The 15,514-nt window shown below is 33.3% G+C and overlaps 1 protein-coding gene across 7 annotated transcripts in view; it reads left to right on the top strand.

The window, feature by feature from the left end:
• The window catches only part of Atg4c (autophagy related 4C cysteine peptidase), a 93,580-nt gene extending 80,087 nt beyond the window's left edge, over positions 1–13,493 (top strand). For all 7 annotated transcript variants that reach the window (XM_026408742.2, XM_026408739.2, XM_026408743.2 and 4 more), the window contains one exon: positions 12,028–13,493. In XM_026408742.2, the coding sequence (XP_026264527.1) occupies positions 12,028–12,195 (168 nt within the window). In that variant the 3' untranslated portion in view covers positions 12,196–13,493. The remainder of the gene's footprint in view (positions 1–12,027) is intronic.
• Positions 13,494–15,514: the final 2,021 nt, after the last annotated feature.

Below are 15,514 nucleotides of genomic sequence, written 5' to 3' on the forward strand. Positions count from 1 at the left end.
ATGCTCCCTATTTCTATCCCACTATGAATCAGCCTCCTTATATCAAAGAAAACATTCAGCATTTGGTTTTTTGGGATTGGTAACTTCACTTAGCATTATCTTCTCTAACTCCATCCATTTACCTGCAAATGCCATGATTTTATTTCTCTTTTATTGCTGAGTAATATTCCATTGTGTATATATGCCACATTTTTTTAAAATCCATTCATCTATTGAAGGGCATCTAGGTTGGTTCCACAGTTTAGCTATTGTGAATTGTGATACTATAAACATTGATGTGACTGTGTCCCTGTAGTATGATTTTTTTTTAAGTCCTTTGGAAATAGACCAAGGAGAGGGATAGCTGGGTCAAATGTTGGTTCCATTTCCAATTTTCCAAGAAATCTCCGTTCTGCTTTCCATATTGGCTGCACCAATTTGCTGTCCCACCAACAGTGTTTGAGTGTATCTTTTTCCCCACATCCTCGCCAACACTTATTGTTGTTTGTATGCATAATAGCTGCCATTCTGAGATGAAATCTTCAAGTGGTTTTGATTTGCTTTTCTCTAATTGCTAATGATGATGAACATTTTTTCATATATTTGTTAATTGATTGTACATCATCTTCTGAGAAGTGTCTTTTCAGGTCTTTGGCCCATTTATTGATTGTTTTTTTTGTTTTTGTTTTTTTTCTTTTTGTTTTTGGTGTGTAGCTTTTTGAGTTCTGTATATACCCTAGTGATTAGTGCTCTTTCTGATGTGTGAGGGGACAAGATCTGCTCCGAACACGTAGGCTCTCTATTTACCTCACAGATTGTTTCTTTTACTGAGAAGAAGCTTTTTAGTTTGAGTCCATCCCATTTATTGATTCTTGATTTTAATTATTGCACCAAAGGAGTTGTATTAAGGAAGTTGGGGCCTAATCCCACATGATGGAGATTAAGGCCTACTTTTTCTTCTAGTTGTATTCTTAAGTCCTTGATCCATATTGAGTTGAGTTTGTGCATAGTGAGAGATAAAGGTTTAATTTCATTTTCTTGCATATGGATTTCCAGTTTTCCCAGCACCATTTGATGAAGAGGCTATCTTTTCACCAATGCATATTCTTGGCACCTTTGTCTAATATAAGATAATTGTAATTTTGTGGGTTAGTTCTGTGTCCTCTATTCTGTACCAATGGGCTATCACTCTGTTTTGGTGCCAATACCATGCTGTTTTTGTTACGCTTGCTCTGTAGTTAAGGTCTGGTATAGTGATGCCACCTGCTTCATTCTTCCTGTTAAGGATTGCTTTAGCTATTCTGGGTCTCTAATTTTTCCAGATGAATTTCATAATTGCTTTTTCTATTTCTATGAGGAATGTCATTGGGATTTTGATTGGAATTACATTAAATCTGTATATTGCTTTTAGAAGTATGGTCATTTTGATAATATTAATTCTGCCTATCTAAGAGCAAGGTAGATCTTTCCATATTCTTCTTTTTTGTTTTTAAAGGGGGGGGGAGGAGGGAGGAGGGAGGGGGAGGGAATGAGAATGAATCTTTTTTTTTTGTAGATGAACACAATACAATGCCTTTATTTTTATGTGGTGCTGAGAATCGAACCCGGGTCCCGCCCGTGCTAGGTGAGCACTCTACCACTGAGCCACAACCTCAGCCCAATCTTTCCATCTTCTAAGGTCTTCCTTGATTTCTTTCTTTAGTGTTCTGTAATGTTCATTATATAGATCTTTCACCTGTTTTGTTGATTCCCAAGTATTTTATTTATTTATTTTGAGGCTATTGAGAATGGGATAGTTTTCCTCATTTCCCTTTCTGAGGATTTGTCACTGATATACAGAAATGCCTTTGATTCATGGGTGTTGATTTTATATCCTGCTACCTTACCTTCATTTACTAGTTCTATAAGTTTTCTGGTGGAACTTTTAGGGTCTTGTAGGTATAGAATCATATCTTCAGCAAATAGTGCCAATTTGAGTTCTTCTTTTCCTATGTGTATCCCTTTAATTTCTTTTATCTATCTGATTGCTCTGGCCAGTGTTTCAAGAGCTATGTTAAATAGAAGTGGTAAAAGGGGGCATCCCTGTCTTGTTCCAGTTTTTAGAGGGAATGCCTTCAATTTTTCTCCATTTAGGATGTTGGCCTGGGACTTAGCATAGATAGCCTTTATGGTATTCAGACATATTCCTATTATTCCAAGTTTTTCTAGTGTTTTAAACATAAAGGGGTGCTGTATTTTGTCAAATGTCATATGATTCTTATCTTTAAGTCTGTTGATGTGATGAATTACATTTATTGTATTCCATATCTTGAACCAACTTTGCATCCCTGGGATGAATCCCACTTGATCATGATGCATGATCTTTTTGATATGTTTTTGTATGCAATTTGCCAGAATTTTATTGAGAATTTTTGCATCTATGTTCATTAGAGATATTGGTCTGAAGTTTTCTTTTTCTTTTTTTTTTAACGTATTTTTGCCTGGTTTTGGAATCAGGGTGATATTGGCCTCATAGAATGAGTTTGGAAGTGCTGCCTCTTCTTCTATTTCCTGAAATAAATTGGAGAGTATTGGTATTTGTTCTTCTTTAAAGGTCTTGTAGAACTCCACTGTGTATCTATCTGGACCTGGACTTTTCTTTGTTAGTAGACTTTTGATGGCATCTGCTATTTCATCACTTGAAATTGATCTGTTTAAATTGTGTATATCATTCTGATTCAATTTGGGCAAATTATATGACTCTAGAAATTTGTTGATGCCTTTGATATTTTCTATCTTTATTGGAGTATAGGTTTTTGAAATAATTTCTAATTATCTTCTGTATTTCTGTAGTGTCGGTTGTGATATTTCTTTTTTCATCAAGTATGTTAGTGATTTGAGTTTTCTCTCTCCTTCTCTTAGTGTGGCTAAGGGTCTGTCAATTTTATTTATTTTTTTCAAAGAACCAACTTTTTGTTCTGTCAATATTTTCAATTGTTTCTTTTGTTTCCATTTCATTGATTTCAGCTATGATTTTAATTATTTCCTGTCTTCTGCTGCTTTTGGTATTGATTTGTTCTTATTTTTCTAGGGCTTCGAGATGTAGTGTTAAGTCATTTATTTGTTGACTTTTTCTTCTTTTAAGGAATGAATTCCAGCAATAAAGTTTCCTCTTAGAACTGCCTTCATAGTGTCCCAGAGATTTCAATATGTTGTATTTGTGTTCTCATTCACCTCTAAAAACTTTTTAATCTCCTCCTTGATGTCTTCTGTAACCCATTGTTCATTCAGTAGCATATTATTTAGTCTCCAGGTGTTGGAGTGGATTTTATTTCTTATTTTATCATTGATTCTAATTTCATTCCATTATGATCTGATAGAATGCAGGGTAGTATCTCTACTTTTTTATATTTTCTAAGAGTTGTTTTGTGGCATAGTATATGGTCTATTTTAGAGAAGGATCCATGTGCTTCTGAGAAGAAAGTATATTCTCTCATTGAAAGTTGGAATATTCTGTATATGTCAGTTAAGTCTAAGGTATTGATTGTATTATTGAGTTCTATAGTTTCTTTGGTGAGCTTTTGTTTGGAAAATCTATCTAGTGATGAAAGAGGTGTGTTAAAGTCACCCCAAATTATTGTGTTGTGGTCTATTTGACTCTTGAACTTGAGAAGAGTTTGTTTGATGAACATAGCTGCTGCATTGTTTGGGGCATATATATTTGTAACTGTTCAGTCTTGTTGGTGTATGGTTCCCTTGAGCAGTTTGTAATGTCCTTCTTTATCCTTTTTGATTGACTTTAGTTTGAAGTCTACTTTATTTGATATGAGGATGGATGCTACCTGCTTGCTTTGTCGCAGTCCACGTTAGTGGGTTGGATTTTTCCTAACCCTTCACCTTCAGTCTGTAGATGTCTTTTCCTATGAGATGGGTCTCTTGCAGGCAGCATACTGTTGTGTCTTTTTTTTTTTTTTTGACCCAATCTCTTAGTCTATGTCTTTTGATTGGTGAGTTTAGGCCATTAATATTCAGGGTTATTATTGAGACATGATTTGTATTCCCAGCCATTTTTGTTTATTTTTGGTATTTAACATGACTTAGTTTCTCTCTGATTAGATTTTCCTTTAGTGTAACCCCTCCTCTGCTGATTTTCATCATTGTTTTTCGTTTCCTCTTCTGGAATATTTTGCTGAGGATGTTCTGTATTGCAGGCTTTCTAGTTGTAAATTCTTGTAACTTTTGTTTATCATGTAAGGTTTTTATTTCATCATCAAATCTAAAGCTTATTTTTGCTGGATATAAGATTCTTGGTTGCATCCATTTTCTTTCAGAGCTTCGTATGTGTTGTTCCACAATCTCTTGGCTTTGAGGGTCTGGGTTGAATAATCTGCTGAGATACGAATTGGTTTCCCCTGTATGTGATATGATTCCTTTCTCTTGGGGCTTTTAAGATTCTATTCTTATTCTGTATGCTAGGCATTTTCATTGTAATGTGCCTTGGTGTAGATCTATTGTAATTTTGTACATTTGGTGTAAGCCTCTTGTATTTGGTTTTCCAAATCTTTCTTCATGCTTGGGAAATTTTCTGATATTATCTCATTGAAGAGATTGTGCATTCCTTTGGTTTGAAACTCTGAGCCTTCCTCTAACCCAATAACTCTTATATTTGGTCTTTTGATGCTGTCCCATCATTCTTGGATGTTCTGTTCATGGTTTCTAACTATCTTCACTGTGTGATCAACTTCATTTTCCAGATTGTATACTTTGTCTTCATTATCTGACAGTTCTTTCTTCCTAGTGATCTAGTCTGTTGGTTATGCTTTCTATTGAGTTTTTTATTTGATTTATTATATCCTTCATCTCAAGGATTTCTGACTTTTTTTTTTTCAGGTATTCTCTCTCTCTCTTGAAGTAATCGTTTGCTACCTGTACTTGCTGTCTTATCTCATTGTTTGAATGATCAATTTTTGCTTGTATTTGCTCATTTAGGTCATTCTTTAATTCACAGATCATTTTAATTATGAACCTTCTGAACTCCTTCTCTGACATTTCATCAACTTCGCTGCCCATAGGTTCTGTTACTATAGTGTTCTGGTTTGTTTGGGTCACTTTCCTCCCTTGTTTTTTCATGTTGTCTATGTATCTTCCTTTCTTGCAGTGTGGATCTGAGATATTACAGTTTCTTCCCTATATTCTTGTAGTACCCGTGCAGATTGCCTGTACCTCACCTTGATGTTGGGCTTCCAGACACTGTTGGTGTCCCTCAATGGCTGCTATTGCATCCTGTGTCTGGGACCTGCATAAATTGGAGTGGGTGTATCTGGGCCTCTGAGGTTGACCTCCAGGCATAGTCTACTGGTAGGAAGGGGTGGTCCTGAGCCAAAGGCTAGGCTCTGGCAGCATCTGTCCTGCCAGGGGAGGGGTGAACCGGGCCTACTGAGATTCTGGATCCCATGTGGGCTGGTATGCACGGTCTCTTTTTAAAAACGTCTTTTTAAAGTTACTGTGTTTCAGGCTTATATTCATGATTGTTTCCTAGAGGTCCTCCTTCTAGTTCTGTTCTCCAAGTAAAATAAAGGATAATTTTCTTTCAGAAATCTCTCATTTCTTTTCAAATCTTCAGAGGCATATTGTTGTATTGGGAAGACACGAAATAGACATTAAAGATAAATGACTGTACAAGAGTAATAAATGCCAGAAGACTTATATTATGATAATAATGGCAATAATAATGATAAAGCCAACACATTAGATGCCAGGCAATCCTTTAAATACTTTACATATATTAAGTGAAATAATCTACACAACAATTCAGATAGATACTATCATTACTGACATTTTATAGCTAAGGAATATGAGACAGTCTGGTTAAGTAACTTGCCCAGGGTCACACAGTTAATAATTATCAACCAGGTTTTGAACTGAAATTGTCCAGTTGCATAGTTTGTGCTAGTAATCCATACACTGTACTAGATGAATATGCAGGACTTTGGAGAAGGAAGTGATCACTGAAGACTGACATAGTTGTCAGTGGCACTTGGGCTGGAACTTTAAGGACTGATTAGCATTTGCATAGTCAGGATGAGTGAAGGATGAATAAATAGATGACAAAGACATCATGTGTAGAAACATGAAGGTAGAATGTTATGAGGAACTTATGGTAGAATGGTTGTGAGGTAGAACATACAAGGGAACAGAAGAATGTAAACCACTTGTTAATTTGGCTTTTCAGGGCCTGTGTGATCTGGCCTTTGTGTACTTACTCCTTTCCTCTGTCATTAAGCTTTCTTTTCTTTGAACCTATTCAGTGTGCTGTAGCCCTAGGGCCTTTGCACCAGCTGATTTATCTACCTAGCATACTTTTCACCTTGGATTTTTATTTCTGTCACTTCATTGTCCTTCAGGTCTCTTCTTGGCCTTTTCTGACTATATAAACTAAAAAAGCCTTTCTCTTTCATTATCACATGAACCTGTTTTATTTTTTTATTTATTTTTTTAAGAGAGTGAGGAGAGAGAGAATTTTAATATTTTATTTTTTAGTTTTTGGCAGACACAACATCTTTGTATGTGGTGCTGAGGATCGAACCCAGGCCACATGCATGCCAGACGGGCGTATTACCGCTTGAGCCACATCCCCAACCCAAACCTATTTTATTTTTATCTTTGTTCTCATCTCTGAATGGTATACAAATTCCATTGTTTAACACTCAGCTTTTTTCCTTTTTTTGCTAAGAGAATCCTGATTGTGTTTGAGATAACAGTGTGCCCACCCAAATATTTATTTTTTCTAGTCTCCCAGTTATTTAGATATAGCTTTGTCAGTGACATATAAGTGGACAGGTGGTGGAAGTTTCTGGGATGTTCTCCAGATACAATGGCATGTCGATGCATGCTGTCACTCTTCTTTCATCCATCTGCATGTCTCTTGAATGCAATAGGATTTTAGCAATTTTTTTTTTGTGATGATGAGAGGAAGGTCAAGAAACCTACAGAAACTATTATGCTGGTATCAAACAAATCAAGTAATGTCAGCCTTCTTGTTATGTGATCAAAATGGTTTCTGTTATTTAAAACCATTGTTAATTGTTTTGTTTGTATGTATGTGTGTGTGTGTTTGTCACTTGCAACAAAAATATCTGATAAAAATAGAAAAGTCTGAAGGGTAACATCATTGATAGAAACAAAGAAGTCCAGAAGGAACTAATTTTTGGAGGAAGAAATGATAGTTTTATTTTGGAATGGTTGATTTGAGTAGATATTGCAGTGTGCCTCTACTTACTATTGGAGGCATTTAAAATAGTAGTTATATTAGAACCAGATTGCCCATGCTCCAAACCTGGCTCTGTCAGTTACTAGCTGTGTGACCCTAAGGTGGTCATCTAATCTCTCAATATTTCAGTCCCCTCATCTATAAAACAAAGATGATAACAAATGGTTGAAGTTGAGAGCAGATAATATGTTTTTAAGAGAGAAAACATAGCATGAGTTAATATACAATGAAAGTAAAGAATCAATAACTATTTTATATCTACATTATGGGATGTGGACATAAGTGGAGTCAGTGGAGGAGGAGATGGAGCAGAATCATTCAGAAAATAGGAGGAGAAACAGGAAAGCAAAATATTGAAAAAAATCAAGGGAAATGCTATTTTAAGAAAGTAATGCTCAGGAGTTTAGATTGTTGTTAGAAATAAAAAGAGAATAGGAACTAATTAATGGCTTTTTAATTTGAGGGATAGAATGAAATGTTTTTAGCACAGTGAAAGGTAAAAGGATTTAAGTTGAGAAGTGAGGAGATACAAGGGAGTAAACATTACTTGTACACCTATTGTACTTCAACTATGGAACTCTTGCAATGAAAAATACATTTCCCATGTATACTCTTTATTATGTGCTAGACATTACTATATATTATATGAATTTACACATTACTGAACAGGATTATATAAATAAGATTATGCATGCTACCCTTTGAATAATTGGAAGGGCTTTTTTTTTGTATTGGAAGGGCTTTTTAAAAGTGATTTTGACTATATTTGATTTGCACATTATGGGCCGACTTTAGAACCTAACCCTTATGTAGGATATAGCTCCAGTATAGTGTATACCCATATAGCCCATATGGATATAGACTCTTCTCTACTTGGTATAATTTTACATGTATGGTGGAAGAGACTAACGGACAAGGTTTTGCCTTGGAGAGAAATCATCTGGTTCTATTTCTTTACTTTCCAACTAGTAACTTTGTGTGAAATCATTTAACTTCCATCCTCAAGCTTTTTCCTTTGTAAATTCTGAAACCTCTCATATTAGTACATAGGAAAAGTGTGATAACATATTTGAACTCCTGAAAGAAGTTAAGCTTTTAGTTATGTTATTAAAACAGAACAGTTTAGACTGGTAAACCACTGAAGTCCCTTTTGAAAAGTAATAATGAGGTAGTGAATTTAGTTATCTTAACTTAAAAAAAAAATTGGGGGGGTGGGGGTACCAGGGATTGAACTCAAGAGTACTTGACCACTGAGCCACTGTTTTATATTTTATATCCCAGCCCTATTTTATATTTTATTTAGAGATAGGGTTGCTTAGTGCCTTGCTTTTGCTGAGGCTGGCTTTGAACTCGTCATCCTCTGCCTCAGCCTCTGGAGCCACTGGGATTATAGGCGCGCACCCCTGTGCCCAGCTAAAAATATTTTTTTACTGTTTTATAGGATATGTATTAAAAGTTTGGAAACAAGAAGTATAAAAAAGAAAAAAACCTCTAATTCTTTCATTAAGAGATAACTAATATTTTCTTCCTTTGGCATTTCCACTTTTATTTGCCTTAAAATTACATCATTCTTGTCATATCATGTTTGTGTGCTGATTCTATTCAACTATGTTAATATAGTTTTTATAGACTTTCTATTTTAGAGTTTTGGGTTCACAGCAAAATTTCACAGAAGGTACAGGGAGTTTCCACAGACCTTTTCCCCCATTGTCAATATTCCACAACATGGAAGTTTGTTATAATTGATGAATTCAGATTGCTACATCATTATCTCCCAAAGTTCACAGTACACATTGGATTCACTTTGTGTGTTGTGTATTCAGTGGGTTTTGATAAATATATAGAAATATGTATCAACATAGTATCATACAGAACAATTTCACTGCCATAAATATTCTCTCAGCTCTGCCTGTTTATCTTTCCCTCCCCCAGCCGTACTTTTTACTGTCTCCATAGTTTTGCCTTTTCCTGAAGGTCTTATGGTTGGGATCAAACATATTTGGCCCTTTTGGATTATTTTTTTTTCATTTTATAATATGCATTTAAAATTTCTACATGTCTTTTGATCTCTCTCTCTCTCTCTCTCTCTCTCTCCCTTTCTCTCTCTCTCTCTTTTATAATGTTCCATTGTCTGAATTTATCATAGTTTAGTTATCCATTCACCTACTAAATTACCTAAGTGACATCTTGGTTACATCCATGTTTGGGAGATCATGAATAAAGATGCTGTAATCATGTTTCCAGGTTTTGATGTAGACTAATTTGGATAAAGCTTTAATATATTTTTCATTTGATAGTCTTTAAATATTTTAATAAACTCAGAAAAAATGGAAAAATGATCATTTTTAAAGCTTGAATAATAATTATTATGCATAAGGAGGTCTTACATTGCTAGAGGGTTTGCAAAAAGTAGGTGTATTTTGTAATTAAAGGGTAAATGTTTTCTTTCTATCATTTTTTCTGGGGCCCAGATTTGAATCATATTGATGAGCAGAGTAGTCCATTACCAATAAACTCAAATGACTTCTCTCTTGATCTTGAAAGAAAGAATGAGGAAGTGATAATGTTAGCTCTGCTGTGTTGATCTAAAAATGATATTATGCAGATACTTGTCTGATAGATACTGCACTTTTACAAATGACATTAAATGAATGTATGAATGTAAAATGACAAACTGTTTTGGAATATGTTCAGCTGTTGGCTGGTGGTGAGAGATGATTTATCTGATGCCAGCCTTAATTTTTCATTTTTCACATTTTTGCCCTTCTCATTTTTTTGGTAGGATGTAAATAAAATAGAGTAATATATAAATTAGCATCGAATTATAAGATCAGAATTTTATCACCTCTAGTGTTTGTAGTACTTGATTATTTTTTAAAAAATGTTTTTTAGTTGTTAATGGACCTTTATTTTGTTTATTTATATGTGGTTCTGAGAATCAAACTCAGTGCCTTGCACATGCTAGGCAAGCGCTATGCCACTGAGCCACAATTCTAGCCCCAGTACTTGATTATTTTAAGTGGTTCATTTCTGTGCAACTAAAAATATATTTATATTTAATGTCTCATTAGATTATTTTAAATTTAACATTGTATCTGTATGCTAGGCTACCCCATTTCTTTTATCCATGTTTCAAGATAATCTATAAATGTAATATATAAGAGTTTGGGGCTGGGATTATATTTATATATAATTTGGCTCAGTGGTATAGTGCGTGCCTGGCAAGTGTGAGGCACTGGGTTCAATCCTCAGCACCACATAAAAATAAATTTAAAAAAAAGGTATTGTCTCCACCTACAGCTAAAAAAATATTTATTAAAAAAAAGAATCTGATGATGGTACAGTTGAATGTTGATATTTGAAAGAATTTAGTTTTATCCCTGAAATTACCACTTTAAAACAAATTATGTTTGATGAGTCATATAAATACTGTTGATATTTTTCAGCATTGTCTGTACTTCATGTATACTTTTCAGAATCTTTTCCTATTGGTCTTGATTGCCAATAGGAAAGTTTCTTTCTGTCAAAACATTTTTCAAAGTTTTTTACTCATTTTTTGTGAAAATTGTTTTAATTCTTAAAAAGAACTTAAGAGAAAAATTTAAAATTGCTTAGAGTACTTTTGAATTCCAAATCTACAGACTGTAGAAGTTGTGGGTGCCTTCATAAAATTCTAGGTGTTGCTTTTTTTTTTATGTAATGCATCTTTAGGAGGTAATATGTAAACTGTGGATATTACTATGTATGAGAAAACTACTATTCTTATTGATTATATTATTGCAGAAATATTTCACTCAAAATATTTTTAAACATAGGAATCTTTTAAAAAACTTAAACATAACTTTATATTGTTGCTTTTTGTCTTTTTAACAGTTTTTTGAAGTAGGGAAATTGGATGTCTTTAACCATTTTATAGATGATAGGTAATTTATTCAAGGTCACATTGAGGTAAATTATAGAACTGAGATTAGAATGGACCTTCTGACTCCATTTAATTTTATCTGTCTTTGGGTAACAAACAGTCTTTTACCATATTTTATCATAATTAGTAATACCATTTTGGTGTATTGCTACAACCAAAAAAAAATTACAACTTAACTCTTTAACATGCCTTCAAACTAATATGACTAGAATATTTGCTTGTGGAGTGATCCCATAGGGTTGAAGTGAATATGTAACTTTTTATTTTTTAAAGGTGACTAGAAATATTGCTTTTATTGAGTAGAATGTCTGAATTGATGGGCTCCTCTTTAAATGAAAAATGAAAGTCAATAGTAGCACATTTCCCCCCTCCTTTCCCCTTTGTCTAATCCACTAAACTTCTATCCTTCTCCCCTACCTTATTGTGTGTTAGCATCCACGTATCAGAAAGAACATTCGACCTTTGATTTTGGGGGATTGGTTTATTTCACTTAGCATGATAAGTTTATGGCAAAAGTCATGAAGTCATTCTTTTTATGGCTGAGTAATATTCCATTGTGTACTTTTCTTTATCCATTCATCTTTTGAAGGGCACCTGGGTTGGTTCCATAGCTTAGCTATTGTAAATTGAGCTGCTATTAACATTGATGTGGCTGTGTATGTAACTATTTTTAATGGAGAAGCATGTATTTAACTATAAATAAACTATATAATGCTAATTCAACTTTAATCTTTTAGCCAAAACAATGAAAATAATAGCACTGGATTAATGTAAACAAGAGACGGTAACAAGAAGGCTAAAACACTATGTTTTGTCATATGTCTCTAGAGTCCCCTATTACATCCAGTAAGGCAATCTTCTGTACTTTCTTTTACAGATGCTGAAGATTTCTTCTAAGGAGAAATATCCCTTATTTACTTTTGTAAATGGTCATTCCAGAGACTTTGACATTACATCTACCACAACCAATGAAGAAGACCTTTTCTTAGAGGATGAGAAGAAAAGATTAAAAAGAGTCAGCACAGAAGAGTTTGTCCTACTATAAAGAAGAGAACATTTGTGCCCTTTGAAAAGAACACTGAAAGGGGAAGATGAAGAGGAACAAGTACATTTGAAAGTGTTTGTTTTCACAGATATCTTAATTTTGTATGTTCTTTAAAAATGAAACATTTGAAAATATATAAATTTAAAGATATTTTTCTGAAAGAGAAATGATTTAATGAATATTGCTTTCTAATATATATTAAGCAATTCTGATTGCATTCCTATTTCTGTAACTCTCTAGTGAAACACTACTTTCACTGTAAGCCTTTTCTTCATTCTTGCATCTGAGCCCATTGTTCTCCTGAAAGTTTTATGGCATAGACCCCTTCAAAGATTGGATACACTAGATAGCTTCAAAAAAACTCAGTTTGTATTAACAATCAGAAGACCAGAGAATGAATTTTAGTGCTACCTAAGCCTCCTGCTATTAGTGCAACCAGAGGCTACTTTTGGATATATATTAATAATTAGATAGTATTTGCTACCTATGATGTACATATAATTATAAATAAGCAGAATTCTGAGTTAAGGTAATACCAAGCAATATGATTTTATAATGGTTATTTGTTTGTGCTTGCTTTTTAGTCTTTTATGAGTAGTAAATATAAACAATTGATTTTTCCCATGAATTTAAAGGTTATGTTATTAATAAAACTGCATCCATTCAAATCAGATAAAGGAAATTATAAAATAGCAATAGTGCTTGCTTCCTATCTCAAGAATGAAATTTTATGAGAATTTAACTTAATATGCAGTTTTTAAATCTAAGATAAGTACCATAAAGATAACAATAGATCCTCCTCTGGTTTTGCTGTTTGTATACAGCAGTATATTAGTGTTTAGAAGCCAAGGCCATTTTCAAGGTAAATCTGCCTTAAGTGCATTATACGTTACTTAAAGGTAAATTTGTGATATAAAAATCCAGGACTTATTGTTGAGCCAGGATTATAAACTAAATAATAAAGATGTGAGAACATAAAAGGCCTTTGTTTTGGTTTTAATGTTGGGATTGTTTTAATCCTTTCATTTGAAAAATCATTATCTCAAGTGAATTCTATTTATTTATAATGATAGCAAATAATATTGTTGTTCTGAAAACAAAATATTAACTTATTTTATAGAGATTCTGTTTTTCAATGTGTAATGGTGACTCATTATAAAGATGTAAAATTTTGCATCATCTAAAGCCATTGATCTATTCTATCAGGAGAGTCTATTTATTTGGAATTGCATGTAAAGTTGAAACAGGGTGGGCACATTGCTTTCCTATGCCTGAGGGGAGAAATCAGATTTGACATTTCCAGGGAGAATGGTTTATTGAATTGAAATAAATGGTCTAAAAGCTAAAATTTTTCTTTTCCTTGGATGAAATCTGGACAAATTATGTCCAGTACTAATTTTCCTAGAATGTCAAAGCAGTATGGGAACAGAAGCCAGTGGTGCAGATTTTATATGCTACAGTCCTTTTATCTTAGCTATTTCAATTTACTGTTCCCACACAGCTGCAGTTGTCATAGGGTTCCACAATAAACACATCAAATGATAGCACTCATACCTTCAAATGGATCAGAACTAATTATAAGTATTCTCTTACAAGAATTGTGCAAAAGCTTAGATTTATAGGGTAGCCTTATTATTTTCCCAGCTTATTTAGGGATCACTTGTAAGTAAAATTTTAGAATGAGACAAATGACCTGGACAAAAATAAGGTGAGAGGAGACAAAAACTTCCTTTATGTTGAATTGTATTGGAAAGGCTGTGTTCAGAATATTGAACAAACAAATCTTACAATATAGTCATCCACATGACTGGAGTAAATGTTTAGAATCAAATTATGAACAATAATATACATATAAAACTATTTAATAATAATAAAAAATATCCAATAATATGTATGAATGAATGAAATTTGAAAGAAGCGGATAAATTTATCTTGCTTACTTGCTAATTTGGCTTTATCTGAGAACCAGCCAGAGGTTAGGCTTATCTTTTCTTGGGAAGGCAGCAACAAAACTATCATTAGGTTTAAAATAAAGGTACTATCTGTCCTGTTTCAGACTTTGTTTTAAACACAGATTTCATTTCAAGTTCAAAGAACCAGTAGGTTCAGTAAGTAAAGTTTATGGACCATCTCTTTCAGTTGGAATAAAGGAACATCAAAAAGGATAAGATTCTAAGAATTGTGGGGGGATCCTCCATTTGGACATCAATATTAAGATACTGGATTTTACCATTAACATTTCAGAAATGAATTTTTAAGATTCTCAATATGTCTTTTTGATGGTGAAGGCTTCTTGTGTCTCTTCTTCATTAGATTTGATACTTTGAATCCCTCTTTGTCAATGTATTAACCACCAGCGGGCAATTTTGAAAGTCATCATTTGCTAAATGAGTGAATGAGAAGATCCTTTATGGAATAAGTATATCCAAAAAAATTTTCCCTGAGGTATTCATTTTTCTGCTTTTACATTAAACAAACCCCATTAAATATATTTTAGAGGAAACTTTTATAGGATTAAAATTTAGGTCACTTTTCTGTTCTGTTAATCTTAGGATTTAATATTGTCCAATGACAAATATCTAAAAGTAGATATGTTAATTCCAACTTGGGTTTAGAGGAATTAAAGAAAAATATCAGCAAAAATTACTTATCTGTACAATCTATGCAATCTTAGGTCTGAACTCTAACACACACACACACACACACACACACACACTCTCTCTCTCTCTCTCTCTCTCTCAGAAATCTCTAGTTACCTTCTATTATTCTATATCAGAGAGCACTTTACTTCTGGTCAAATCACACTAACCAAGTGGATTTCCTAATTTTCTTCTACTGGGGATAAATTTCATTTTCATAGTTGACCCCAGATTGCCTTCAATGGCTTGCACTTGACATCTTAAATATTTTTGACTACATATTCAAGTACAAGTATTTAAAAAAATGAAGTGGTTTTCTGAAACAGGAAATGAGAAAGGGTGAAATAATGAAAAAGTATTTATAAATATTAAATCACTATATGAATTGTTATTGAATACATACATTTGTTTATGTACTTATTTCAGGAAGAAACTAGGAATGTAAAATTCTTGTGAAATAGAATCAAGATATACCAGATGTATGGTAAAGGCAATTTCTTGGAAAGTAAAGGGATTATTATTTTCTACAAAAAGAAGAGTAAATGGTTTCAAAATAAAATTAGAACAGTATTTATCAAGTGATATTTTTTGTAGTTCAGTGTTGTCAATCAACCACAGTTCAATAGTGCTATTCATTGAGTAGTCTGAGGTACTGAATTGAAAAGGTGAAACATCAGACC

This window comes from Urocitellus parryii, chromosome 11 (assembly GCF_045843805.1).
Source record: "Urocitellus parryii isolate mUroPar1 chromosome 11, mUroPar1.hap1, whole genome shotgun sequence".
NCBI lineage: Eukaryota > Metazoa > Chordata > Mammalia > Rodentia > Sciuridae > Urocitellus > Urocitellus parryii.